General features: G+C 53.0%; 1 protein-coding gene across 1 annotated transcript; it reads right to left on the reverse strand.

Annotated features, from left to right (window-relative positions):
- LAPTM5 (lysosomal protein transmembrane 5) lies at positions 1–26120 on the reverse strand. Its single transcript, XM_086365444.1, has 8 exons — positions 26006–26120; positions 9786–9879; positions 8848–8924; positions 7068–7202; positions 6245–6367; positions 5007–5102; positions 2637–2729; positions 1–1386 (listed from the first exon to the last, which is right to left on the reverse strand). Exons 1-8 carry the CDS (start codon positions 26090–26092, stop codon positions 1297–1299), a joined length of 795 nt encoding a protein of 264 aa, XP_086221570.1. The 5' UTR covers positions 26093–26120; the 3' UTR covers positions 1–1296.

Below are 26120 nucleotides of genomic sequence, written 5' to 3' on the forward strand. Positions count from 1 at the left end.
GAAGCGTGTTGCTGCTTTATTAAAACTTCTTCCCCATCACACAAAGCAGTAGCACAAGGGGTGTTGGTGGGGAGCCCCTTGCACAGCCCTCTCCCTCTGCACCCCCTCACAGACCCCAGAGAACCTGCTTCTGTGGCCTTCTCTCCACCTTTGGGTCTGTGCCCTCAGAAATCCTGGCCCCCAGGGAGGCAGACAGAAGAGGTGGTACAGGTACCAAAACCTTCCCTATGGCCCCACCAACATAAGCCCCCAGGGCTGGGTCTGTGCCCACAAAGGGTTGGCCTGTTTTGACTGAACTAACCTGTGGATTTAGTCCAACAAATGCATTTGCCTGATTTCAGGGCTGAATTTCTGCTTGACCCAAGTGTCAGGCAGAGCTGGGTGGCCTACAGCTGACTGGCGGTGGACAGGCTGCAGGATGGGCCGATAGTGCGTTACTAGAGATGACCGCGGTTGAGGACACCTGTTTCCCAGGACCCATGGCTATGTGACCACACTGGCCGTGAGTGACTGGTTGTTGAGGATGACTACTCTTTAGCAAACCTATTGTGTGTCTGTAGAGGCTGTTTGATGATTAAAACAACGGCTACTTCCTGTTTTGGCAAATGCTTGACTGCATTTTCATTTGAATGAACAATTATTCAGGACTCACAAGGACTGAATTGACCACAGCAGGCAGTGGGTTATTGGACGAGATTGAATTGAATGGTTTGGGGGCTAATTTGAGTTTTTTTTATTATTGGATGTCATCACTAAATTAACTGAGGGTTGGCTAACTTAATCATTGTTTAAGCAACTATTGGAAGGAATTGGACATATGTATTTGGTGGGGAGGACCAACTCATGATTACTTGACTAAATTGCTCTGTGAATTGACAACTATTTACAAATCAATGCAATGGACTTTGTTGTTTGACCACATTATTTTCACCGAACTGACAAGTGTGTTTTTGATTTGTCAGCCCCTTAGTAAAACTGGTCAAGTTGAGAGTTACATAACCAAACTCACTGACTTTAGAAAGACCAGTCATGTAGACCAGTGTCAGAGCCGATCGAAAGAAGCCAAGGGCTGTTGGACTGAATTTTCGAGACCCAAGGAATCATTCAGCCTAAAAGGGTTGACCCATTGTGAGCATCTCCCAGGCCCCACAGGAAAAGCAGGCCAGCGAGGGGGACACAAGCGGATGGTCCTGAAGTCAGCCAGGTGGTTCACCCAGGCCACGGGGGCCAAAGCAAAGAAGCGGATTGCGAGGCAGCTCCGCCCCTCCCAGCACCAGGGCTGGGGCCTGGCGAGCATCACACCTCTGAGTACGGGGGTGGTGCTGGGCCCCCTTCCGGAACCTTGTATGGCAGAGACACGGCTTCCTCATAAGACGGCAGGACCACCTGGGAGAGACAGAGAGACGAGGACTGAGAATTGACCAGTTGGGACCACCATCCCAACCTGGGGTCAAGGGGCTCCAACCCCCAGCTCTGACAAGATGATGAAAATGATGATGAGGGTGACGACTATCATGCTTTGGGTACCAACTATGTGCTGGGCATTACACGAACAAGACAGGTGCAGACGGACTTGTTTCTGCCTGTGCAGCACCTAGCCCCCTTGTTCTGAGAGCAGTACACCGTGTTCCCTGGGAAAACATTCTCAGCCCGTGTGCTTTCAGAAGAACTGATCATCCTTCTGACCTAAGGGAGTGGATATGAGACCTGCAGTGGTCACTCAAAGTAGGATTTCATCCTCCCCGGCAATCCATCACTGGTTTGGGGATAGGCTTGTGACCCAGGCTGGCCCAATCAGACATGCTCCTGGAATGTCTTTCTTTTTTGGGGGGTTACTTAGAGGGTGGGATGTCAGTCTAGGGCTATTGGCAGCTGTTTTGTCACCATGCAGATAGGGATGTCTAAAAATAAAATTTCTGGACATCAGGCCTCAGCTGTACCTGAACCAGACCTAAACACTGGACTTTCAAGTTCTATAAGCTAATAAATTCCCTATTTTTTTTTAACATAAGTAAGATTGAGTTGGGTGTCTAACACTAGCAACCCAAAAAAAAGTCTTAACCAATACAATCCCCATTTTACAGATGAGGAAAGTGAGCCTCCAATAATTTAAACCAGCTGCAATTTTGCATCATTTCTCCAATCATCTGCTTCTTAGTGCACTTCACCCTTCTTCCTGGAAGATCCCTTCCCCTTTCTCAGCTAACTTGTACCAACTGACAGTCTAAGATTGGTCAGGTGCCACCTCCTCCAGGAAGCCTTCCCTGAAACCCCAGATGAGGCTAGGTGCCTCCTCTGTGCTCCCATTGCCCCTGTGCTTCACAGCAAGTTGTAATTGAATCTCCATGTCTAGGTTCACTCTGGACTATGCTCTCCTCCAGGACAGGGTGGCATCTTAATTTTCTCTACATCCCAAGGGTTGGATGTGAGGCCAAGAAAGAGTAAGAGGCAGAAAATGTTTAATGCGTGAATGAATGAATTGAATCCTAGACAATCAGAGCAGAAAGGGATCTTCACACTTCTTCTGGTCCAGCTCTTATCTTACAAGTGGGGAGACTGAAACCGAGCAAGGCAGAGCGACCTGCCCCCAGTGACAGTGGGGGCAGACCTGGGCCCTGACTGCCCAGCAGGCTCACCTTCTGTAGCATCTTGGAACCACTCCTCTCCTCAGCCGAGTTCGTGCACTTCATCAGTCTGTAGCATCTCCACACACACTTGAACATGTAGACCTGGAAAAAAGGCCCAGGTCAGGCTATGCTTCATGATCCTCTTCTCACCACCCCAGCAGGCCTGGGACAGATGCTACCTGCTTCCTGTGGAACCCCAGTTGACCCCCCAAAGCCACATTCAACTGCTGCTGCTCAGACGCCTCTTCTGGCTGGAGGGGGCCTCACCTGCCAGTCTCAGCTATCCAAGGTGCTTTCCTTTTCACTGCCCCACAAACTCAGCACAGGGAGGAGGTTTCTGGAGGCTTCTGCGCTACCCTTCAGCCACTCTGGCAACACTCCTGCAGATCCTGATTCTTCACCCCGGGGACAGGAAACTCACCACCTCTTAAGGTGGCTCCACCCCTCCTGAGACAGAGCTAACAGCCAGAAAAGTTTTCTACAAAATCGCTTATGATATGTTGATTTTTTAAAGCAAATTACCAAACTGTACACAGTAGTGTTTTATGTTTATCGATGCGTAAAAATTATATGTACAGATGTATATATCTGTCAGATGACATGAGCAATAGTTTTCTCTTAGCAATTGATGTAAGAATTGGGGAGAAGTTTTCCAGGGTGGGGAGTGAAGTCCCCAGGGTGCATTCAAGGAGCAAGAGCCAGTAAATCTCTCTCTGCCCCTAAACTGCCTTCTAAAAGAGAAGAGCGGGTGCTGGTATCTGGAATGTCCCCTGCCTCATGGATTCCCATGATGGAGACTTAGAGGGAGAAGAAATAAATAAAATGAGCCATGAGAGAATGAAGTATGAAGGGCCAGGGCAAAGCAAGCAGGTGGAGAGTGGTCACTGAGGCAGAGTTGGGCAGACCTAAGATGTGTGAATAGGTCTCCATGTTAACAGAGAACAGCCCCCCACTCCCACTGGATGAAAATAACAGGAGAGGGCTGGGGGAAATGGAGTTGTGTTTGGGCAGTTTTTCTCTAGCAGCGTGTATGATGTGGACCCCTACTTGGGTCCCCGCCAGCCTTCAGAAATGTTCTCACTGAGCATGACTGATGCACTTATGACAGCTCAGTCCTTTGAGGAAGGGTTAAAAGGAGTGAAGCTGTTTCCAGTTTGGCATAAAGTGAGAGCAGAGACTGCTCAGGACCTCAGATGAAAGGAGGCAGTGATGTCTGGTAACACCACCCGTAAAAAAAAGGGGGGAGGGCAGAAATGCACCCAGATATCCAAAGTGCTACTCTCTGAGAGGCGGTGGATGATGGGCTGATCATCTTCTTTCTGCTCATCGGTAGTTTCTAAATTTCTACAGCGATCATATGTTACTTTCACAATCAGAAAAGAACGCTTTTAAAAGCCCTTCCTTCTCTTGAGTCGACACCAGCCTCCCTGTGGCTTCCGGCCACAGGTCCCCACTGTGGCCTCCAGAATCCCCATGAGAGTCCTTCGGGTACTTGGAGACAGTGATCACATCCCCCTTGAGTCATTTCTTTCTCAAGCTGAACTGCCCCGGTTTCACTGACTCCCTAAGACGGCAGAGTTTTCTTGCCGTTTCACCTTTCTGTTCTGCTGCTATTAACACATTATTGACCAGAGACGTATTAACATATCTTTCGTTACTCAAATGTTACTGACCATTGCAGGCAGGTTCTTTACCATTGAGCCACCAAGGAACCCCTTCATTGACCAGAGATGTATCAATATGTTTTTAGAGACTGATACAATTAACACACTCCTGTCTGTCACCATATCTCTAAGAACTGGGACCTGAAATGGAACTCTGTCCTCCGGGCCTGACTGCTCCTGAGAAAAATAAAACCGATCTCCTTCCTCTTTCTCATCACCCAACCTCTAATAATATGACCTCAGGACCTGTCTACATTTTGGTGCCTGAATCACAAAAAACTGTTGACATGGGCAAAGCAAGACACAGGATGTACCTTTCACAGGTGAGATCCAAGACCCAGAGAGAAGTGACTTGAAAACCAATCGTATAGCTACAGAGGGGAAAGCTAGGATTCAAATCCAGGTCTTTCCGAATCTAATTCCAGACAGAATAGCTCCTCTTTCCCCTAGATCAGGGTTTCTCTGAGTCACACACTAAGTCCCTAACTAACACAGCTGGGTCTTCACAGATCCACTTGCTCTAACTTGGGGGTCCCTGAGGATCCCATGTGGGGTCAAAGGAGCTGGTGTGGGGAGCACTGGAGTTTGGAGCCCACAGCAAGGAAGGCAGACATGGAAGACACGCTTCCCTGTCTCCTAACAGCCTGGCATGGGAGGCCCTGGAGCAGCACAACCTCATCACCCCTCCCTGAGCCGTGGGGCAGGGACTACTCACCTTCAGGATGAGGACGGTGACGAAGGCGATGGAAAAGATGATCATCATCTTGATGAACTGGTTGTGAGTCATACCGTCCTGGCTGGGAAGGTAATTCTGAAACAGATTTGGGGGCCGTTTCAGTGCCTCTGCCCTAAGGAACTCTAACAGGAATAAAAGCCAGCTCTCCATACACATAGGAACACATTATCTCAGATGATCCTTGCAAGGGCCCTGGGAGGCCAGTGCTAGCTACCATCAGCCCTGTCTGGCAGGGGAGCAAGCCCAGAGAGGCAAATGCAGCTGATGCCCATCCAGATGACCCCTATCTGGCTGGTGCCCCCATTGTCCCCATCATGTCCTTCTCCAGAGGGTAGTCTTGGCTGACAGATCCACCTAATCCTGAAACACCTGGGGGGCATGTCCCCTCCCCAGGGGCAGATTACAGCAGGACTGGTTGATGGAAGGTCCTGCTCTGAGGGCACAATCTCTGCGGCATACGCAAATATGTGCACATATCCTTTGACACTCCACCCTCGAGTGTGAGTTAGACTTAGAGACTCACTTCTCACAGACAATAGGATGTGCCAGAGGCAAGTGTGACCTCGGAGACCATGTGGCTGTCTCCTCCTTGCTCTCACTTGGCTACTCACTGGGGGAAAGCTGGCAGCCATGACATGAGGATGCTCAAGCAGCCTTCTCAAAGGCTCACATCGTTGGGAACCAAGGCAAAAAGCCCCACAGCCGTGCCAACAAGCCAGCCTGGGAGGGCATCCTCCCGATTTAGAAAAGCCCTCGGTGTCCACAGTCACATGCCCTCAAGGCAACCTCAAGAGAGACCCTGAATCTGAACGACCCAGCTAAGCCACTCTCAAATTCCCAATCCTCAGAAACTATTCAGAAATCAATTGCTTATTGTTTTAAGTCACTATGTTTGCGGATCATTTGTTAGAGACCAGTGAAAAACTATCACCATCTCTGCACTGCAGTTCACACTGCAGGGCGCCCTCTGGGACCCTTCGGGGCTACTCCTAAAGCCACATATCTGCCTGACGTCTTCCTTTTGTCTAACCTGCTTCCCTGGCTCCTTTCAGATTTCTTCCTGAGAACTCTCCTTCAGGAAATCACTCACGCAAGAATCTCCCCACCCAGCTCTAATTTCAGAGAACCCAGCCTAAGCACTGAGGCACAGAGAGAGGAAGCAACTTGCTCAAGGCTACACTGTCAGTGATGGCAGCAAACCCTCAGCTCAGACTCACCATGTGGTTCATGGACTTGAAGTTGAGATAGGTGGGCACCTCCATGTAGGAGCTGCAGAGGGTCAGGATGCTCAGGCAGAAGTCCAACAGCTGTAGGGTCATCAGTGGGACCTTGGAGGGGCTCTTTGGGGGAAGAAGACAGACCAGAAAGTTAGCCCCAACCCAAAAGTCTGGGTACCATGGGGCACACAGTGGACCCTCAGTTTGAGAGACTGCCAGCCAGAAATATCAACAACTCTCTGGTCCATGGTGCCCAGAAAGAAACGGAAGCTCATGCCTCAGACATTGCCACCATGGACTGGTGCAGACCCAGGACAAGAACCAGGGTGTCCTGACTCCCAGCCCAGGGTCATCTGCTGCATAGCTTGTCAGTCTCCTCAAAGGCCACAGTCAGGAGAAGTGTGAAAGCAACTCTGTAAAGCTGAGTCAGTGACTGGCACCAGGTGTCATGGGCATTCCCACCAAGGATGCTCACCATCTTCCCTTCCTTTCTTCAATGTGGTTGAGGGACAAAGTAGGAGCTCGGGGCAGAAATGGGGCGTCCCCTTTCCTATGGTGTAAACTCACCTTTGTTCCATGCTTACCACACGCTGGGTGCCCTGTGCACGCATTCCCCAGTTAATACTTAGATGTATGGATGAGACATGATCTCAGACACATTTTACAGGAAGAAATGCGGGCTGATTTGAAGGGGCTCAGAGACTTGCTCAACCTCACCAACTAGAAAGGGGCCTTGTGGGCTCCTGCCCTCACCAGCCTGAGCTCCTCTGTCTCCCCCACTGGAGGTTGGGAGGCACGGGACAGGGACACGGGACATACTCACCACCCGCCTGCTGCTCCGGGAGGCAAACTTGAGGTAGGCGGGCAGTTCGATGTAAGAGCCCATCAGGGTGAGCAGGCACAGGAGGAAGTCCATGATTTGCAGGGACAGGAAGGGCAGCAGGTACTTCTCCCGGTTCTGAAAGGCAAGCCCAGCATGGTTGGGGTCCCTTGCACAAGGGGTCTTGTGCAGCCTGAGGGTCTCTGGCACCCCATGGCCTGAAGCTCCCTTCCCTCCCTGAGAACCTGGTGCTCTCTTAAATCATCTGTGCAGCTCAGCTGAGGTCACCCCATGGGGATCCACGTGCCTTCCTCTGAGCGAGCGTCTGGACATGGGGAGAAGGCAAGACCCAGGCCCTGAGGGTAAGCAGTCTCAGTGTCCTGGGAGACCGCAGGAACACCAGGAACAGTCCTCATCTACACAGATAAGTGCTCGGGGCTGTAGGACCCGGGTCTGCCTCAACTCGCTCTTAAGAACCCAAGAAGGAAAGACTTTGTGTCCATTTGACAGATGAAAAGGAATCTGAGAAGACTTCCTGGAAGTGGAGTCACTGGGACTAGAGCTGGAAAGAAGCAGGGAGGGAAGGGGTGGGCATTGGAGGCAGCAGGGCTGGCAGGAGCTAAGGCCTGAAGGTGGGAAAAAGAAAGCTTGTGCTGTTTTAACAATGGATCTGACCTCTGGGTAGCATGCTTCCCAGGATGTTCAGTCACAGTGAGAGGGCCTGGGAGGTCAAGGCTGACATCCCTCTCCTTCAACTGCAAGCAAGTGACCACTGTGACCAGTATTAATTCGTAGGAACCCACAGCTGGGGACAAAATCGGAGAAAAGGTGGTTTCGTGGTTTCTCATGTGGTTATCCAAAATTGCTCAGGGGGCAGCCGAATCAGCCCAGGCTAAAGCTCAGGGACTTCAGTGACGATCGGATCCATTTTCTTAGCTGGACCATTTGTGTCTCTGCACAACCCCCCAGGAACCACCAGGAACCAAGGCGAAAGCCCTCCCTGGGTTGCAGGGCCCCTGAGAGAGTGATCTTAGCTAGGGAGTGAACAGTGGTGTTTGGAGCAAGGTGGAGACAATCCAAACCAGCACCAAATCACCACCCCACCCTGCTGGCCCTGGGATACCCGGCCCACTGTCTGCCCAGGAAGGATTCTCTTTCCGGGGCCCGCTCCCATGACTGTGTGACCTGGGCCCTGGCTTCCTGCCCAGTCCCGGGACTGCCAAGGGACAGACAGGTTCCTCTTCGCAGGAGGCTGAGCCGCAGTCCGTCTCTCTCATCTGCTAGCTGGTTGGCACTGAGCTAGACGCAGCTGCACCCGCCCCTCTGCTTGGGCTCCTCGCACTGATTACAGAATCCACTGCTTTCCTCCCTTCTACCTAGGCCTCAAAATGCCCCTTCCTTTTCTCTCTACCAAATTCCCTGCCACCACCTGCAATTCAAAAGGATGTGGTTTGGCAGCTAGTTCAGCCAAAGCGTCAGTGATGAGCGGCGGCCACAGCTGGCTGAGCACACCCTTGCCCACGGAGGACAGATGATTTTCATAGGAAACTGGGGCCTCCAGCCTGAGGGGTCTGGTGTGGAAAAAAGGTGGAAGGTTTCCAAAAGCTAAGTTTGAAGATCTCAGGGTGCAAGTTGGATCTCCACCAAATACCTGCCTCCCACCTCTCAGCATCCAGGGCTGCCCATGTAGCGGGTGTGACTAGGAGAGGGCAGGAGGGCAGCGAGGGTTCCATACCCACCTCCCAGGTCCCAACTCCCCTGCCCTCCCCAGCCAGGCCCTCACCTTGACCACGCCAACCAGCAGGCTCAAGCTGATGATGAAGAGCATGGTGATGAGCAGAAAGCTGGAGACCAGTTCAGCTGAAAGGCAAAGAGAGCGGTGAGGGGCCCAGAAGCGCCCCCTAGGGAGGCATTCCAGGTTCCAAGGGCCACACTCTGGGAACCTCTGGCGTGGGTACTATGCCAGTGAGCAGGAAAGCCCAGGCCCTGCCCTCCTGCGGTTCTCAGTCTTGAGGGGCTACCAAGTTGCAAACAGAACATTTCAGGTAACAAAGATGGCGTAAGAGAGGGAGAGGGGTGGCAGGGGCCTGGGAAGGCCTCTAAGGAGTTGGCCCGTGAGCCAGGAGGCCAGGCAGGAACCCCGAGACAGGGCCCAGCTCGGTGTGGTGGGTGCAGCCGGGGGAGGGTAGCGTGGAGGGAGCAGAAAGAGATGAGAGGTGAGACCAGAGAGGTGAGCAGGGGCTGGAGCCCACGGTGAGGAGCTGCGTGACGGGCGCCTGTCTGGGCTAAGCAGGGGGCTTCCTGCTGCCGCAGCCACTAGTCCAGACTAGAAGGGCTGGTTAGGTTTGCAAAGTGGGTCAGTGGCTCGGTCATGGCCGACTCTTTGCAACCCCTGGACTGTAGCCCACCAGGCTCCTCTGTCCATGGGATTCTCCAGGCAAGAATTCTGGAGTGGGTTGCCATTCCCTTTCTCCAGGGGATCTTCCTGAGCCAGGGATCGAACCCTGGTCTCCCACACCGTGGGCAGATTCTTTACTGCCTGACCATCTAGCAGCCTCCTATTTGCTCTCACACCTGGAGACCTCGTGCGGACACTTGGGAATTTCTCCACTTGCAGACGTCAGAAAGGACAAGTGGCAGGGCCTCAATTCCAGCTGCTCCACCCCTGGCCGGTGCCCCTCCCCTCACCCCTCCCCACCCTTTGGCTTCCCCTGGACCTACCGATCCTGAGGTAGCCCGTCTTCGAGAACTTGCAGGAGGCCTTGCCGTGGGCCACCTCCACCGAGTGCTCAATGAACAGCAACACACTCATGATCTGGGGGCAGAACAGAGCATCAGTGAGCCGGAGTCTGCACAGTCCCACCACCAACCACTTCCACCCCAACAGTGTGCAGTCGGGGCCCGTAAGGAGAGGTCCTGGAGGAGCTGGAATGCCAGGCAGTGGGGCATCCCGGATACAGTGTGGCCTAGAGAGAGACAGCTCAAGCTCTTAACCCTCCTTCTTCTTCTTCCTAGCTGTGTGAGCTTGGGCAAATTATTTGACATCTCTGTGCCTCCGTTTCCCCATCTGTAAAATGAGGATAATCCTGACAGCTACCTAAGGAGGCTAATGGGGGGAGTAAAGGAGAACATCGCAGGACAGCACTTAGAACCACACCCAGTTCTTAGCAAAGCTGTAACTGTGACTACTGAAGGTTAGGCTTGAGGAAGTGGGGGAAACAGAGGGCTCTCGCCAGGGACTGGGCCCCTGCTGTGTACCCTCTTTTATAACGACAGGCTCTGGACATCACGGGGTCTTAGTCACAGCATCTGAGCATGACAGAAATTCAAGTTCTTGGGATCATCAACTCAGACCTGGGAGTCTCTGATCTATGAATGCCAGTCCTCCTGGCTTTTCAACCCTCGTGTGCAAATGGAGATAATACTCATATTTGTCTCATAAGGTTGTAGTGGGGCCAGGTGGCATGAGTCACTTAAAGTACCTGACAAATAATAAGCACAGTCTGTGCTATTATTATTATTGTTATTATTCTCTCTGGATTATAAAAGACGCTTGCTCCTTGGAAAAAAAAGTTATGACCAATCTAGACAGCATATTTAAAAGCAGAGACATTACTTTGCCAACAAATGTCCATTTTAGTCAAAGCTATGGTTTTTCCAGTGGTCATGTATGGATGTGAGAGTTGGACTGTGAAGAAAGCTGAGCACCGAAGAATTGATGCTTTTGAACTGTGATGTTGGAGAAGACTCTTGAGAGTCCCCTGGATAGAAAGGAGATCCAACCAGTCCATCCTCAAGGAAATCAGCACTGAATATTCATTGGAAGGACTGATGCTGAAGCTGAAACTCCAATACTCTGGCCACCTGATGGGAAGAGCTGACTCATTGGAAAAGATCCTGATGCTGGGAAAGATTGAAGGCAGGAGGAGAAGGGGATAACAGAGGATGAGATGGTTGGATGGCATCACTGCCTCAATGGACATGAGGTTGAGTCAGCTCCGGGAGTTGGTGATGGACAGGGAGGCCTGGCGTGCTGCAGTCCATGGGGTCGCAGAGTTGGACACAACTGAGTGACTGAACTGAACTGAGAAAAGGACTGTGTCTCTCTTGTTCACTGCTCTAGCTGCTATAGATGAACAGACGGATGGATAAACGGATAAACCCTATTCCCTCAGGGGACCCTTGCTAAGAATGACAGAAAAGGGGCAAACCTGACGGACATGAGCATTGCTGTGGTCCTGGCAAGAGCTGTGGTTCAGCCACAAAGCGACAGTTTCAAAGGACCTTAGAGGTCACCTTATCCCTGCCCTCTATCTTCTAAGGCAGGAATCCTATACCATGCATCCTCTACTTGAATGCTTCCAACCACAGCGAACTTAATCTTCATTGAGTTCATATCCTTACAGCAAGCCTTCTCCCCATCATACACACACACTTCTCCAGTGCCATCTGACCACACTGTGAAAAAGACTGTCTCCTCCCTTGCAGTGGATGGCCTACCTCTATTAATATGGCCTAAGTTTGCATGGGCTTTCTAGGCGGCCCTGCACTAGTAACTGATGCTCAGCTGACAAACACCATCTGTTTCCCCCTGGCTGACTTGTGATGGGTTTTTTTTAGCTCAGACATAGGTTTCAATTTGTCTTCCTGCCATATTACACCCTGTTCAGGGGGTAGAAAGGAACAGCAAAGAAGACTGATGAGGAGCTGGGCTCTAGAGTCAGGCAGCTGCTAAGTCACTAAGTCACTTCAGTCGTATCCGACTCTGTGTGACCCCCATTGACAGCAGCCCACCAGGCTCCCCCGTCCCTGGGATTCTCCAGGCAAGAACACTGGAGTGGATTGCCATTTCCTTCTCCAGTGCATAAAAGTGAAAAGTGAAAGTGAAGTAGCTCAGTCGTGTCCGACCCTCAGAGACCCCATGGACTGCAGCCTTCCAGGCTCCTCCATCCATGGGATTTTCCAGGCAAGAGTACTGGAGTGGGGTGCCATTGCTTTCTCCGAGAGTCAGGCAGAGATGGATACAAATCCAGGTCATTATGTGACCTTGATCAAGTCACTTTACCTCTCTGAATACCCTCATTTGGAAACTGGCAAGCACTGGATTTAATGGGAAATAAATTGTCTTGTATTTGCAAAGCACTGAGCTTCAAGCCCTGCAGTGGGTACTCAGCAAGTATAAGCTGCTTTCGGCTGCTGTGAGTTGACATGGGCCCCCTCTACCTGATGAAAAAGGCTTTGTTTCACCAGAACTGTGGAAAGCAGCTCACAGCAGAAGGCAGATGTGGTGGGGGCTGTGGCTGATACGCACAGGAAACAGCTCAGAGAGAGAAAGGCTGCTTCCTCACCTCCTAAAGACTAGAGTTCCAGGCCCTTTTCCCCCAATTTCCCCTGTAATGAGGGAAAGAGAAAGGGAGGCACGCGACGGCTCAGTTCAGGACAGAACAGGGCTCCCTGAAAGATGGTAAGCTCTGGGATCCCTGAGATGTGTGAGCAGAGCACAGATGACTCGCCACAGCTGAGCTTAGAAATGCATGATTATCTATCAGCCGTGATACAGGAAGCCTTTTGAAGTCCCAAGAGTCCAGGATTGTCTGAGTCTAGGACGAAACTCAGAATCAGACAGTCTCGACATCCTGCTGCTAGAAAGAGTCTGTCTGCTTCTTTTATAAACTCCTTCTGCTCATTTTCTGAGCTCAGGTTAGGTGGCTGGACCAAGGACACACAGCAAGCTGGGGACAAAGAGGAGCCTGAAGCCCCAGTTCCCAGGGCTGTCCTGATGCCTTCCCACACACCCCAATCCCCAGGTCTCCTCGGAGCCCTGCTTTTCCTGACTCCAGAGGGCTCAGATACTTTGATCATGTACCTATGTCAATAAAACCGTTTGCACACACTACTCTGTTTCTTGATTTCCAAATTATACGCATGTGCCACCATCCTGGTTTAGAGTGAACATCATAAAACCTACACGCAACATACCCAGAAATGAATAAAGAACATGATTGAAAAATTTAGAAATTGTAATATTGTCATTCTGAGGCCCCAGTGGTCACCTTGGGTATCACCCCACTTTGGAAACCAGTGCCAACCCACAAACCATTCCCGAGATTCTCAATTCTGGCCCTGACACTCTCCCACAGCCCTGCTGCCACCTCAGCAATCCTGCCACTAGCGTCCTAACTACCCCTCTTCAACCATCCCCTCCTGAATATCCTGGGATCCCAGGAACGAGAGCGAAGAGGGGGGACCTTTATACAGCCTGATTCCATGCCTTGTTCACCACCCACACCATCCCTGTGATCCTCCCAAATCCAGCAAAGGGACTGTTCTTAATGCTCCCACCTCCATTTCACAGATGGGAAAAGTGAGGCTCAAAGAGGTCCAGTAACTTGTCCAAGGCCTTTCAGCTGATCATTTGTAGGACCCCAGGCCAATAGGCGCTGGATCTGATTCTCTTCCCCTCTCCAGTGTCCTCCCAGCATCTCCCCACCTCCTGGCTCTGCCTGAGGTCTGCCCTCCCCCACTCCCATGTGAGAGTCCAGCAGAGCCAGCAGGGCCCACCTCCCCTTCCCTCTGCCGCCTCCTCCGCCTCCCACAGCTTGTGCTAGAAGCAGCAGCAGACACCAGAAGCAATTCTACTTTTGTGAAAAACCACCTGTGCTTAAAACCAAGCTCCTCCTTTACCCCGTTTCACCTTCTCATCCGACCATCCTGTAGGAGGAGAGTGATAACCCTGTCCCCACTTGCCAGATAAGAACCTGGAGGCTCACAGAGGCAGGAACCAACCCCAGAGCAACCTCAGTCTGACTCAGACCCTCTGCTGGCCTCTGACAATCAATGGAAGACACCAGTCCCTGATCCAGGAAGAAGACAGGCATGTCAGTTCTGTAGGAGATGAAGCGGAGAGGAACTGACATTCCCTGAGCAGCTACTCTGTGCTCAGAACTGTATCCACAGGCTTGTACCACCATCTCCCAAAACCCTGCAAGAAAGCCAACATCTTCCCCATGTTAGAGATTAGGAATGGAAACTCAGAGAGGAAAATTCACATGCCCTGTGTCACGTGGCCTGGCTGGGATATGAACCCTGTTGCCTGGGCTCCCAGAGTCCAGGCTCCACTCCAGGCTGAGTAGTTGATCTGGGGCCAAGCCCTGGTCTCACCAACCATCTGCCCACCCTCCCCAGGCCACCGACCGACCCTACGCCCACAGCTCAAGGGACAACAGCTAGGGTAGAAGAGGCCTCTCCCACTGTCTCACGGCTAGATAACCCTGGCCAAGTCCTGGCTCCTCCCTGACCTCAGTTTATCCCCTCCAGTCAATGAAGAGAGTCACCCCTATTCTCACTGGAATGACTGAACTCCTGCCACCCATGGCATGTCACACCCAGGCTGCCCAGGGTCTCCCACCCCGGAATGCACCCCACTCATCAGGAAGTCCTCACTGCTCCACCCAAGCCCCCAGACAAGAGCTCTTGGTAGTTCAGAAATTACCTGACTTACCTATAGCATAAGCTAGGAGAGGCCAGGAAACCCCAAGAGTCCAGACTACCCAGGCCACCTGGCCCTCCCCTTCCCCTCATCTCCCTCCTCCCACTAGAGCAGAGCTGTCCTCTCCCTGAGTCTGAGCGCCCGCCTGGGCCATGATTCATGCCCTCCTGGGACAGGAATGGGGCTTCCCTCCTCCCACAATGCCTGGGCACACGGCATTCACTTGCCCACCTGTTCCTCCATCACGGCATCTTTGGTCAGTTACAGCTAAGAGTCAGGGTGCGGGACTCGAGTGACCCTGCCCCAACCCCGGCTCTGTGCCCTTGAGCAAGCTCCCAACCTCTCTGATCCTCAGTCTCCTCTTCTGGGAAATGGGATAATAATTGGACCTGCCTGGCAGGGCTGCTATCGGTCAAATGGCACTCCAGCCCTGAGCCTGGCACACAGCAAGTGCCCATCGGTACACACTCTTGGGCAGGTATACACCTGCTCCCTTGTTTGTTCATCCAGTAAACACTCTCTGAGCACCCACCAGCTCCCAGCCCTGTCTGGAAAAGTCACTGACCCTGGCCTGCAGGTGTCACAGTCCCCAGGGGAACCCAACAGGTGACCAGAGTGTTCAGAGCCATGTCATGGGACATGCAGGAGGCTGAGAGTCCCTGACGAGGGACTGATCATAGCTGTCTGGAAGGCCCCGGGAAGGTTTCACAAACAGGAAAAGCTTGACCATGGCTTTAAGCATTTCCAGAAGAGACCTGGAGCGTGCCAGGACAGATCCAGGGAAACTCGGGGGCAGGAATGACTCTTCCCTGAGAGAGGGGATGTCACCCGTGGGCACGTGGAGCCCAAGGAGAGGCAGTGGCCAGCCCAAGGCCACACAGCAAACAGACTGCAGAGTCAGAGTCAGCTTGAGTCCTCCGGACGCCGCACTCAGGCGCTGCTCTGTGGCCGGTGAGTTCCGACCACACTCAGCCCACCCACTGCTGCCTTCACTCTCCATTCCCCTTTCTCACCTCTTCCCTCGCCTTCTCCCTGGTTTCAGTTCCCACTTTCATCCCCACCCCAGCTCTTCTTTCTCAAAAACAAACACACAACTTCCCTAAGCCGTGTGATGGGGGAAGTGGCCAGGAGGCCAGGAGAATTTCTACTTGTTTTCCTGGCGGTTCTGAGGAGCAAACCAACAGCCTGAGCTCAAGTAAAAGGGCAGCTGAAGGAAAGGTGGGCAGCTGAAGGAAAGGTACGCAGCTCAAAATAGCCTGGAGTTAAAACTCCCCTCCAGGTCCTCCCCACCATTCTAAGCAAAACAAAGAACTCTCTCGTAGGAAGAAAAAAAAATGGACATTAAGGTTGATTACCCCCAGCTTCCCGGAGAAGGCAATGGCACCCCACTCCAGTACTCTTGCCATGGAAATCCCATGGACGGAGGAGCCTGGTAGGCTACAGTCCATGGGGTCGCTAAGAGTCGGACACAACTGAGTGACTTCACTTTCACTTTTCACTTTTATGCATTGGAGAAGGAAATGGCACCCCACTCCAGTGTTCTTGCCTGGAGAATCCCAGGGACGGGGGAGCCTGGTGGGCTGCCGTCTATGGGGTCGCACAGAGTCGGACACGACTGAAGTGACTTAGCAGCAGCAGCCCCAGCTCCCAGCCGGTCCCAGCCTCTGGCCGATCAACGTTTAAGAGATACCTACTCCGAACAACCTAGGAGAAGAACAGGCCCCCTTAAGACAGTAGCTTTCCACATACATGCCTATATATACTTACTCTTTTCTTGGGTAAGTGCAGCAGCTCACTAATCTGACTGCTGCCCCTTCTCGCCTCATTAAAGGTGATCTGTTCCTGTACAGTGCCCGTCTCCTTCTTTTTTCCGAAACTCGCCTTCCTTAACCTACAGCAGCAGTTGTAGGAGGAGAGGAGGAGGCCAGGAGGGCAGGGGTATGGGAGCACTATTGAACATGGCCGTGGCCATAACAGCGGTGATGCCACAGCTGAGTGGAGTAGACACAAGGGTCAGGTGGGCTTGACAGTGGTGCAGGAGCTGGGAGACAGGGACTGGCTGCCCTGTGGCTGGGCTATGATCCTATGGGCAGTGATAATAGAGGTGACGGTGGAGTGGCAGGCTGGTGGTGATGGAGGTAGCCACAGGCCTGCTGGGGCTGCCGATGTCCACGGCACTCCTGACAGCATGACATGATGATGGTGGTTATGAAGATCATAGCGATGGTGGTGATGACACCAGATCCCCTGACTCTGGGGATCAAGCACCATTTCCCAGTTGAAGAATGGGGGCCCCGCTGGGGCTTAGGATCTGCGTAAGCATGCAGGCAGAAACCTATCCTCTGAGCTTCCAGGGGGTAAAATTGACAAAGCGATCTGACACTCAGTGAGCATCTACTACATGAGAGCCGGTGCGTGGGCCATTTCCTGTCTGTTAACTGAAATGACTCCTCCTCACAAGTCTGTGAGGTCAGAACTGCTGACCCACTTCCAATCCGAGGAGAACGGGGCCTGTGAGTGCCTCAGCCAAGGTTGCACAAGGAGTCAGGACCCGGCTCGTCCTCCGCCCTCGACAACAGAGATGAAGCGATTCGCACAATGGGAAGCTGGTCCCAAGTGCACAGTTCTTTCAGCCTTCCAGGGCTGCTCCAACCTGACCCCGGGTCCTCCGGCTCTGGGGGCCAAGGAACTCATGGACTCCTGCATGTTCAGGCTGTCACAATTGTTATCTTTCTCCTTCCCATCATCATCATCATCATCGCCCCCTCCCGAAAGCTCACTCCCCTCCACATCACCCACCCACCCTGCTTTCCCTGTGTGTGTGGAGGGGGGCCCCCTGGGGCTGTCTGGCCAGAGGATGGGAGAAAAGAACCAGATGCATCAGCGTCGGGAGGAAGCTCTCCTCCCCAACCCCACCCCACACTTCCTGTCGCAGCTTATCAGGGGCAACTGGGTGGGGGCCATTCCCCCCTCCCGCCTCTGCCAGCGCTATCTCCCCAGACACCTCCCCAGCCGGCCTAGATACCATCACGGGGCGCCTTCCCAGAACCACGGCTCAGCGGGTGCCCCAGCCAGGCTGCCCTCACTTCCCTGGGACCCCAGCTGCACCAGCCTCCCTCCCATCCCCGCCTCCCCGCCCCATTAACCGCCCCTCCTTCGCCCCACCTGGCCCCTCGACTCCTCTGCACCAGGTTTCCTCATCTGTAAAAGAGAAAGAAGGCTCCACCCACTAGCAGGGCTGTTGTTCGGAGCAGATGAGGTTGACAGATGTCTGCTACCAAAGACTTGATCTTCAGAAAGATCGAGGGACCGTGCCTAGGGCAGACACCAAGCCACGGGTCCCCGTGGCCACTGTAAGGGCCCCACGCTGGAAACAACCCCAGTGTCTTCCCCCTCCCTACAAGAGGCAAACATACAGTGATATATTCATGCAGTGAAATAGTATACAGCAAGGGGGAAACAAAGTGGATACACACAGTCATGCAGAAAAAGCTCACAAACACAGTGTTGAGAGAAAAGAGCCCGTGATGTGTAAACTCATCCCTGGGTGCTTCTAGAACTACGAGGGTTGAAGGAAGTCAGTGAGGGCCGCATAGTGACGAGCAGGGGCCACCAGTGGCCCTTGGAGGCTGGTCCCGTCATATTTCTCAGTCTGGAGGTTACCTGGATGTTGCTCTCTGAAAAAGGTCATCAAGACATCCACTTATAGAAACTATGCACCAATAAAAGGTTTGCAAAAGTAAAATACAATTGAGATTGGCAGCCACCTACTCCGTGTCAGGCACTGGGGATGACGAAGATGAATCAGGCAGGGCCGACCCTGGCCTTCAGGCCTCCAGGCCAGACCACAGGACCCCCAAGGCCCCCACAGGTGAAGGTGGGAGCCACCCCGGGATAGGGGGAGATGCTGAGAACTCAGGGTCTAGGAGTCGGGGCTCCACGAAGGCTTCTGAGAGGTGGTGAGAATTAAAGATTTCAACCAAAGGGCAGTGGGAAGGGTGTTCCAGGTAGAGGGAACAGCAAAAGCAAAAAAGGATGAGGTGCGTTTAGGAAACTGCAAGAAGCTTCTCTCGGGGAACTGCAACTTGGGCTCAGCACATGCCCGACACACAGGAGGCCCCCAGAAAATGGCAGCTGCTGCTGGGTGGCTGGACTGGTGGAGGGATGCAGGAGATGCTAAGGGGACATGTGGTTTTCCAGGGATGTGACTATGAGGTTGGCAGAAAAGGAAGAAAGAATACTCCAGGGAAAAAAGGAACAGCTCACGCATAGGTAGGGAGCTGGCAGAGAACACGGTTGGGATTGCACGCCCCATGGTTCATTACCCTGCAGTGGAAAGTGCCGGCATGGGAGCAGCTCGCTCTGGGTCCACGTCCGGGAAAACCAGTGTCTCAACCTCCGAGCCCCGTCCCTTGCCTGTGCTTCGAGTGTGACAGCCCAGCAAGGCCTGTCCTCTGCCCTCTGCCCTTTGACCTTTCAGACCTGCCCCTGTGAAAGAAGACAGAAGGGCAAGACTCCCCCTGAAGGAAGAGGCACTGAAGGTGAACTTTCTGACCCGCTGAATCCCAGGGGGACTCTGCTCTTCTTGGAGGATGGGGGGTGGTCATCCTTTATGGGCACCCATTTGGGGGCTCAGAATGAGCCTCCAAGCTGAGTCCACGCTCCCATCCTCCTCCACTTTCGGAACACCCCCAAACATCCCCACAAAGCGTCAATTCCTTATTTACCTTCAGGGCAAACGCCCCTGCTGTGATAATAAGTGTTAGTATGACTGGAGCATTTAGGAGAGGTCAATTCCCTCTAATTTTACAGGTGAAATAGAGATTGCATCTTTGCACATGGGCTCCGTGTTTCTAAGAACAATGCTCCCCGGATACTACTGTTGAATCCCACTCCATGGCTACCAGGAAGCCGGCCCTTCCCCCGACACAGTCTGGAGTAACAGCGGCAAAGCCTGGGCCTCGAGCAGGACTCTTGGGCTCTTGTTCTGGATCTACCCCGGGCTGCAAAGTCGCTTGGCCTGTGCAAGCCTCAATTTCCTCTTCTGTCAAATAGGGGCTCCGGGGTAGATCCCATTTGTTGGGTACTCGCTGGGTCTCTCACCTGGTTCCCTTTGAGTCTCTGACCATGCCAGTCATGGTTATTGGCCCCCAGATGACAGGAGAGAAAACTGAAGCTCGGAGAAGGAGAGGGACCCACTGGGCCTGCAGCAGGGCTGAGGGCTGGAAGGCAGGGAGCCAGCACCTTCGCTCTGCAAGCTCCCTGCTCAGCTTCCTGCCTCGTTAAAGGCTCTGTGCCCCTGGTGGTGTGGGGTCCCCTGGGAGACCAATGCAGGCCTCAGTAAGCTCAGATAGAAGTCCTGGTTCTGAGCCACTGCCCTGGGCTCAAAATAAAAGCCTCCCTTCCGGTTGGTGAGGGGCGGCAGGGCCCCGGACTAGGGTGCTGACCGAGAACCTTGGCCCACCCAGGCCCTGCCCTCCAGCCATAGGGCCAGGTCTGAGTGAGGCCCCAGCCCCTACACCAGGGAGGACCCTCCCCGGGGCTGGTATGGCTCTCTGACAGCAGTGGGTCCCTCCAGCCAAGGTGACCCCCAATGGATGGAACCACCGTTCACCACCTCTCATTCCCAGAAGCCCTTTCTTTCTCTTTCCTTGGGCTTGAGAACCAGGAAGTGGGGATGGGACAAGGCTCACTCTGGGGTCTGGCCTGTCCGGGCCCACCTCTCACAGATGACTGGCCACCATCACTCATCCCACCAGGCCTAGGGTAGCAAGAAGAGCCCAACTAACTCTGCTCCCCAGAAGGCCCTGCCTGCCACCCTACATTGGGCCCAGTTGGTCCAGGGGTCCCCTTGAAGGCCTCTGACATTTTATAAGCTAGAAGGCAGGGTGCACACCCTGGAGATGGGGAGCACAACTGAGTTCCCACCAGGGCGCCTTGGCCATGGCTCTGGAGAGGGGCCATGGCTCCCACCCTACCCCCGCTGGCCTCCCCCCGCATTCAGGCAGCATACAGAGCAAGTTCTTTCTGCCCCACATGGGGCCACTGGGCGTGAAGGCAGAGGTTTTAACAGATGGACCTAACAGTTAGGACCTATTTTTAGACTCTAAACAGATGAGCTCTAGAAAGGGGAGTGGCCTCTGGTCACATCCCACAGCCCACACTGGGCACTTGCCTGCCAGCCCCGTCTCTCGTAGGGCCACATCAGCTCAATATTTCAAAACCATCACCCTTGAGACAGGGACCACTGGCCCCATTTAACAGATAGGAAGCTGAGGCCCAGACAGCAAAGGCAATTGCCTGCTCAGTCACATTGTCAGTGAGTGATGGAGATAAGTCCACAATCTTTTCAGGCCCCAAAGTGGAGCAGAAAGAGAGAAGCCAAAAGCCACTGCAGTTCTCAGGAGGACAAACAAGAGGGCTTCCCGGAGGAGGAAGCTTCCCATGAGCTGGACCATGAAGAAGAAATGAACGCTGGGTGAGAGAAGGGCCTCTCAGACAGACGGACCACCCCTGGGCCATGGACCAGGTAAGGAGTTCATTTGTGCACCCGTGGGCTCATCCCACACACCTGTGTGCTGGTAGCCGAGGTCCGGAGCAAGCCCCTCCCCACCTCCCTGTGTGACCTGGAACTAGTCAGGGACCCTCTGGAGCCTGTTCACTCCTCTATGAAATGAGAGAACTAGGGCAAGCAGAGATCCATGAAAGAAGCCAGAGCTTCGTTTCAGTCTTGCCCCTGCTGACCTCTGCAACCTCCCCTACCTCATAAGCATCACTCCCTCCATCCCAGCTCCATGAGCTTCTCAGTACTTCCAAATCTTCACCTGCTGCTCCCTCAGCCAGCATGCCCTTTTTTTCCTCTATGTTCTGAAGCAAAGTCCTGCTCATGCTTAGCACTCAGGCCTCCTCCCAAAAGCCTTTCCTGAATCCCAGCCTCCACCTGGTGCATGCTCAGTAGAGTCCAACTCTTACTCCAACTCCATGGACTGTGGCCTGCCAGGCTCCTCTATCCATGGGGTTTTCCAGGCAAGAATACTGAAGTGGGTTGCCATTTCCTCCTCTGGGGGATTTTCCTGACTCAGGGATCGAACCCATGTCTCCTGTGCGACTCAGGGATCGAACTCATGTCTCCTGTGTCTCCTGCCTTGCATGCAGATTTTTTACCGCTGAGCAGCCCGAGAAACCCATAGCTTCTACGCCAGGGCTGACCTAAGGGGGCTTGTCTGTGCCCCCATCTGAGCCAGCACTGTTATCCTTCAGCACCATTAATCACAATTTTTCCTTGGTAGGTTGGAACCCCTAGAGGACAGAGGCCATGAAAGAGTCAGGCCAGTGTGCTGGCCTGGGGCTGGGCACGGAAAAGAAAGACATGTTGAGAGTGAATCCACATTGACAAGAGGGTCCTTTAAGTAATAGAGATTGAGTGCTTTCTTATTAGCAGTGCCTCAGACATGGAGCCTGCTGCCAGCAGACCTGTAAGTCAAGCAGAACACTGGTGAAGAAGCAGTCTCTTTACAGTGGAGAAACACAACAGACAGGACCTCAGCCAGGTGATCAAGGTCAGAATCAACAGTGATAAGGCATGTGCAAGCATATACCCTCAATATGCAGTGCGGAGAAGGGCACTTTACCTCTGCGATCTCCTTCCCGAAACATGTTGTCCAAGTCTAACCAGGAGAAAACCACCAGACAAGTCCCATTTGATGAATATCTGACAAAATGCGTGACTAATATTCCTCAAAACTGTCTAGGTCATCAAAAGTGAGGAAAATCTGAAAAACTATCACAGCCAAGGGAAACCTAAGGCGGCATGATGACTGTATACAACATGGGATCCCGAAAAAGGATCCTAGGGAAAATCTGAAGAAATCTGAATAAAGTATGGGCTGGTGGTTAATAATAGTAAGTCAATACTGACTCATCAATTGTGACAAATGCGTCATGTTAATGTAAGATGCTATCAATCGGGGAGTCCAGAAAGGGGGTATACAGGAACTCTGTTCACAGTTATCCTATGGATCCAAAACTGTTCTAAAATAAAATATTTATTTTTAAAATGTAATACATGCTCATTGTAGCCAATACTGAGAATACAGAAAAGTAGAAAAAAAAAAAAAATAGAGCTTTCACAACCTGTAACCCAGAGACAAGCCAAGGCCAGCATCAGTCTCATTTCCTCCTGGCCTTGTTTCGGCGTATCCTCTTGCTACAGGATTGAAATCACCGTGGGTGTAAGCTTTTTATCAGACAATGAATTTCTAATGGAACTCCAGGCACCTTGGGAGGGAGATATTTCTGGGCAAAAGGGTCTTCTAGGGTCCTTATCTCCTGCCATTAACTTGGGACAGACATGCTTTGGGCTGCCAGATAAACCAGAACCAAAGAGACCAATTTACAAAAGTTCTCTGACTCCTCTAGGTGTGCCACTTTGGGTCAGAAATCATTTGTGACCCAGGGAATCCTCTGCACAAACCCAGGGAAGTGGGGAAGAAGGTCCTCCAGCCGTTGGGCGTGGAGGTCCTGCAGTAATAACACCCCAATGACTCAATAAACGGAGGTACTGTCTCAGGATGCCAAGAGCCCAATTTAACCCTCCCTAGAGGGGCCCAGTCCACGAATAGCTCTCCGTGTGCAGGGCTGTCACCCACGAGTGGCTCCAGATGACACCAGTCTAGGTGATCAATACATCTGGAGGGCAGAGTCTACTTTTCTATCCAGATGTTCAAGGCCCTGACAATACACCTGCTATGTGACTGCCAGGCCACAGAGAAAGCCCTGCCCTTTCTGGGAAGGAGCAAGACCTCTCACGGAGAGGGCAGGAGGACCATCCTCCACTGGAATCTATCAAGCATTCCAGCCCAGAGAAGACTGCCTGGGCCAGCTTCCAGACTTTTCTTCCGTTCTCCTGCCTTCGGCTCTAGGACATCCCATGGCTCCCCATGACCCACATGAAAGATGGTGGTTCTCAGCTGGGTGTGATTTCACCCCCAGGATACATTCACAGTGTCTGGAGATATTTTGGGTCATCACAGCTGGTGGGGAGTTATTAGTATCTTGTAAATAAAGGCCAGGGGATGCTGCTAAACATCTGACAGTGTGCTATTCGTGCTCCACAACAAAGAATGCACCAGCCCCAAATGTCAAAAGTGCCCTGTCGTGAAGGTCCAACCTCTAGCTTATCAATCCAATCCCCTCCCACCTCCTACTCCCCAACAGCCTCCAGTTGGTCTGTGTAGGGTCCCAAGCACAAGCCACGGTCCTCAGCCTCCACAGCTTTGCACACCTCTCCATCCCAGATCCACCCTCCTCATAACCAAACTACACCTCTGCCAGTGGCACTCCCCCAAGAAGGCTTCCTGATCACCCGCGCACACATTCTTCAGCTCTGTGGGCAGAGGCTGATGTCATATCGCTGTGTACAGGTGAGGATCTCGGATGGCATGAGCAAAAGGAAACCTCAAGAGTCACAAAGTCAGGGGTTTGCGAGGCAGACTCTGGGCCCTGCAGCCTGCAAGTAGATTTGACTCGGTCTGCCCAGGGATTTCTTTTTTTCCTCAAATCAGTCACCAACATGGAGACAGCAGAAGTTGTGGCATAAAAGCCCATGTTTCCTGTTTCTCCAAATGTCATAAGAGCGGCTGCTGGGGCCCACATAGCAACAATCGGCGGAAACAGAGAGCAGCTGCCAGAACAGACGCAGAACAGGCTTCCCAGGTCACAGCAAGGTCCACAGGCCCCAGGGTGCTCACTTACAGGAGCTGCCTGGCCCCGGACGCATCAGCGTTTGAGACCTCTGAGCCAGTCCACGCCCCTTATCCATCATCTTGTAAAGGAAAAACTGAGGCCCAAGGAAGCAGCCTGTCCAAGGTTGCATGGCTAGTTAGCAGCAGAGCAAGGGTAGGGGCCCAGGGGCCTGCTTCCCACGGGGACACCCCTGCTTAGGACACTGTGTTTCCAAGAACATGATACAATCTCAGAGCTTGAAGAGGCCCTAAGGACTTGGTCTGGGGACAGTCAAGTGCCTTTCACTTCTCTCAGAATCACTCTCATATTGGCAGGAGCCCGGCGGAGCAACCTCTGAGCTCCACCCAAAACCAGTGTTCTGGGGATCTGACTACTTGACTTATGGGTGTGCCAGCCTCAGGCTCTGTGTCTGAGGCCATGCTAATAATAACTTCAACTACCTGTCAGGTAATAGTTCCCACTACATGCCTCGTAGATATTTATACCCTTGATCCTTGCAACAACCCCATCAGAGAGGTATTACTATTCTCAGGCTCATTTTTTTTTTTTTTAGACAAAACAGACATTCATAAAGGTTAAGTAAGTGGCCCAAGGCTGCACAGCTAGGAAGTGACGAGGCCAGGACTGGTACACAAGAGTCCGGATCCAGAGACTGTGCGCTGAACCCTGAGTGGCACCAGCGCTCTGAAGGTTGGGCTCTGGCCACAGCCCTGCCAGCTCTGCCTGCGACAGGAAGCAGATGCAACCAGGTCTGAACAGTTTATAGCAGCCTGCCACAGCGTTGCCGGATTTAGGCTAATTTTAAGGAAGCCCTTCCAGGCTCATAAAAGAACTGTTAACCACAGGCCCTGAGTCACCCTGGGAGGGAGGCGCTGGGTCTGGGGAGCTGTGTGTGTCTCAGAACTGTAGGCTGGGGGGATGGGTCTGGACAGGGCCCGAAAACAGAACCCCAACCTTCAGCCACCTAGACAGAGGGAGAGCCTCTGGCCCCCGGGGGGCTACGACTTGCCCAGAGTCACTCTGAGTTTATAAGAGACAAGACTCAACACCCAGCTGTGCGCACCAGCCTCCAAAGGGGTACCAGTGGGCCCGTTCCTCCTCAACTGACCCAAGTCTCCAGGGCCAGGCCAGTCACCCTGCTCATATGCAAGCCAAACCGAGAGGACTCAGGCCCCTCTGTTCCCTCTGGAAGCACAAAAGGGAGATTCCCGTTTCCCATCCCTTCCAGTGGCCCAGGCTCCAGGGAGAGTCGGCACAGCCGTGCCTGTGACCTGACCCCATTTCCTGACAACACTCCTGGCTCACATTCTTCCTGAGATTCCGGGTTTCCAAAGCACTTTCACATCTGGGGCTGTTTGCACCTGAATGAGCTTGTGGAGCTGAAGGTCCCATTTCACAGAGGCAGAAACTGAGCCTCAGAGAGAATGGCAGCTATATTGGTTTAGAACAAGGACCCCCTCCTTCCACTGCTGCCACTGCCGCAGAGCTCCCCCCGCCCCCAAACCCCACCCTCGGCACACACTTTGGACAGAGAGGGACCCTAAGGCCCAGAGCAGGGAAGGGACCGCCGGGGTTCTACGAAGAGGTGGTGAACAACGGTCCTCCCATTCAAGGGGGTTCAGTAGATGGGGGTGGGGCTCGCTCGCTCTCTGTCTTACACACACACACACACACACACACACACTGCCCGGGGCACCTGCACACTCACCACATGGTAGATGGCCAGGGCGGTGGTAGCGATGCGCACATTGAAGCAGCAGCAGGTCTGGCGGATGGCGGCCGCGCGGGGGGCCATGATGCTGCCTCCCCTCCTCCGAGGCACT

The sequence above is a fragment of the Bos grunniens genome, chromosome 2, assembly GCF_055505025.1.
Source record: "Bos grunniens cultivar Pamir isolate PY7600 chromosome 2, Bosgru_T2T1.0, whole genome shotgun sequence".
Taxonomy (NCBI): domain Eukaryota; kingdom Metazoa; phylum Chordata; class Mammalia; order Artiodactyla; family Bovidae; genus Bos; species Bos grunniens.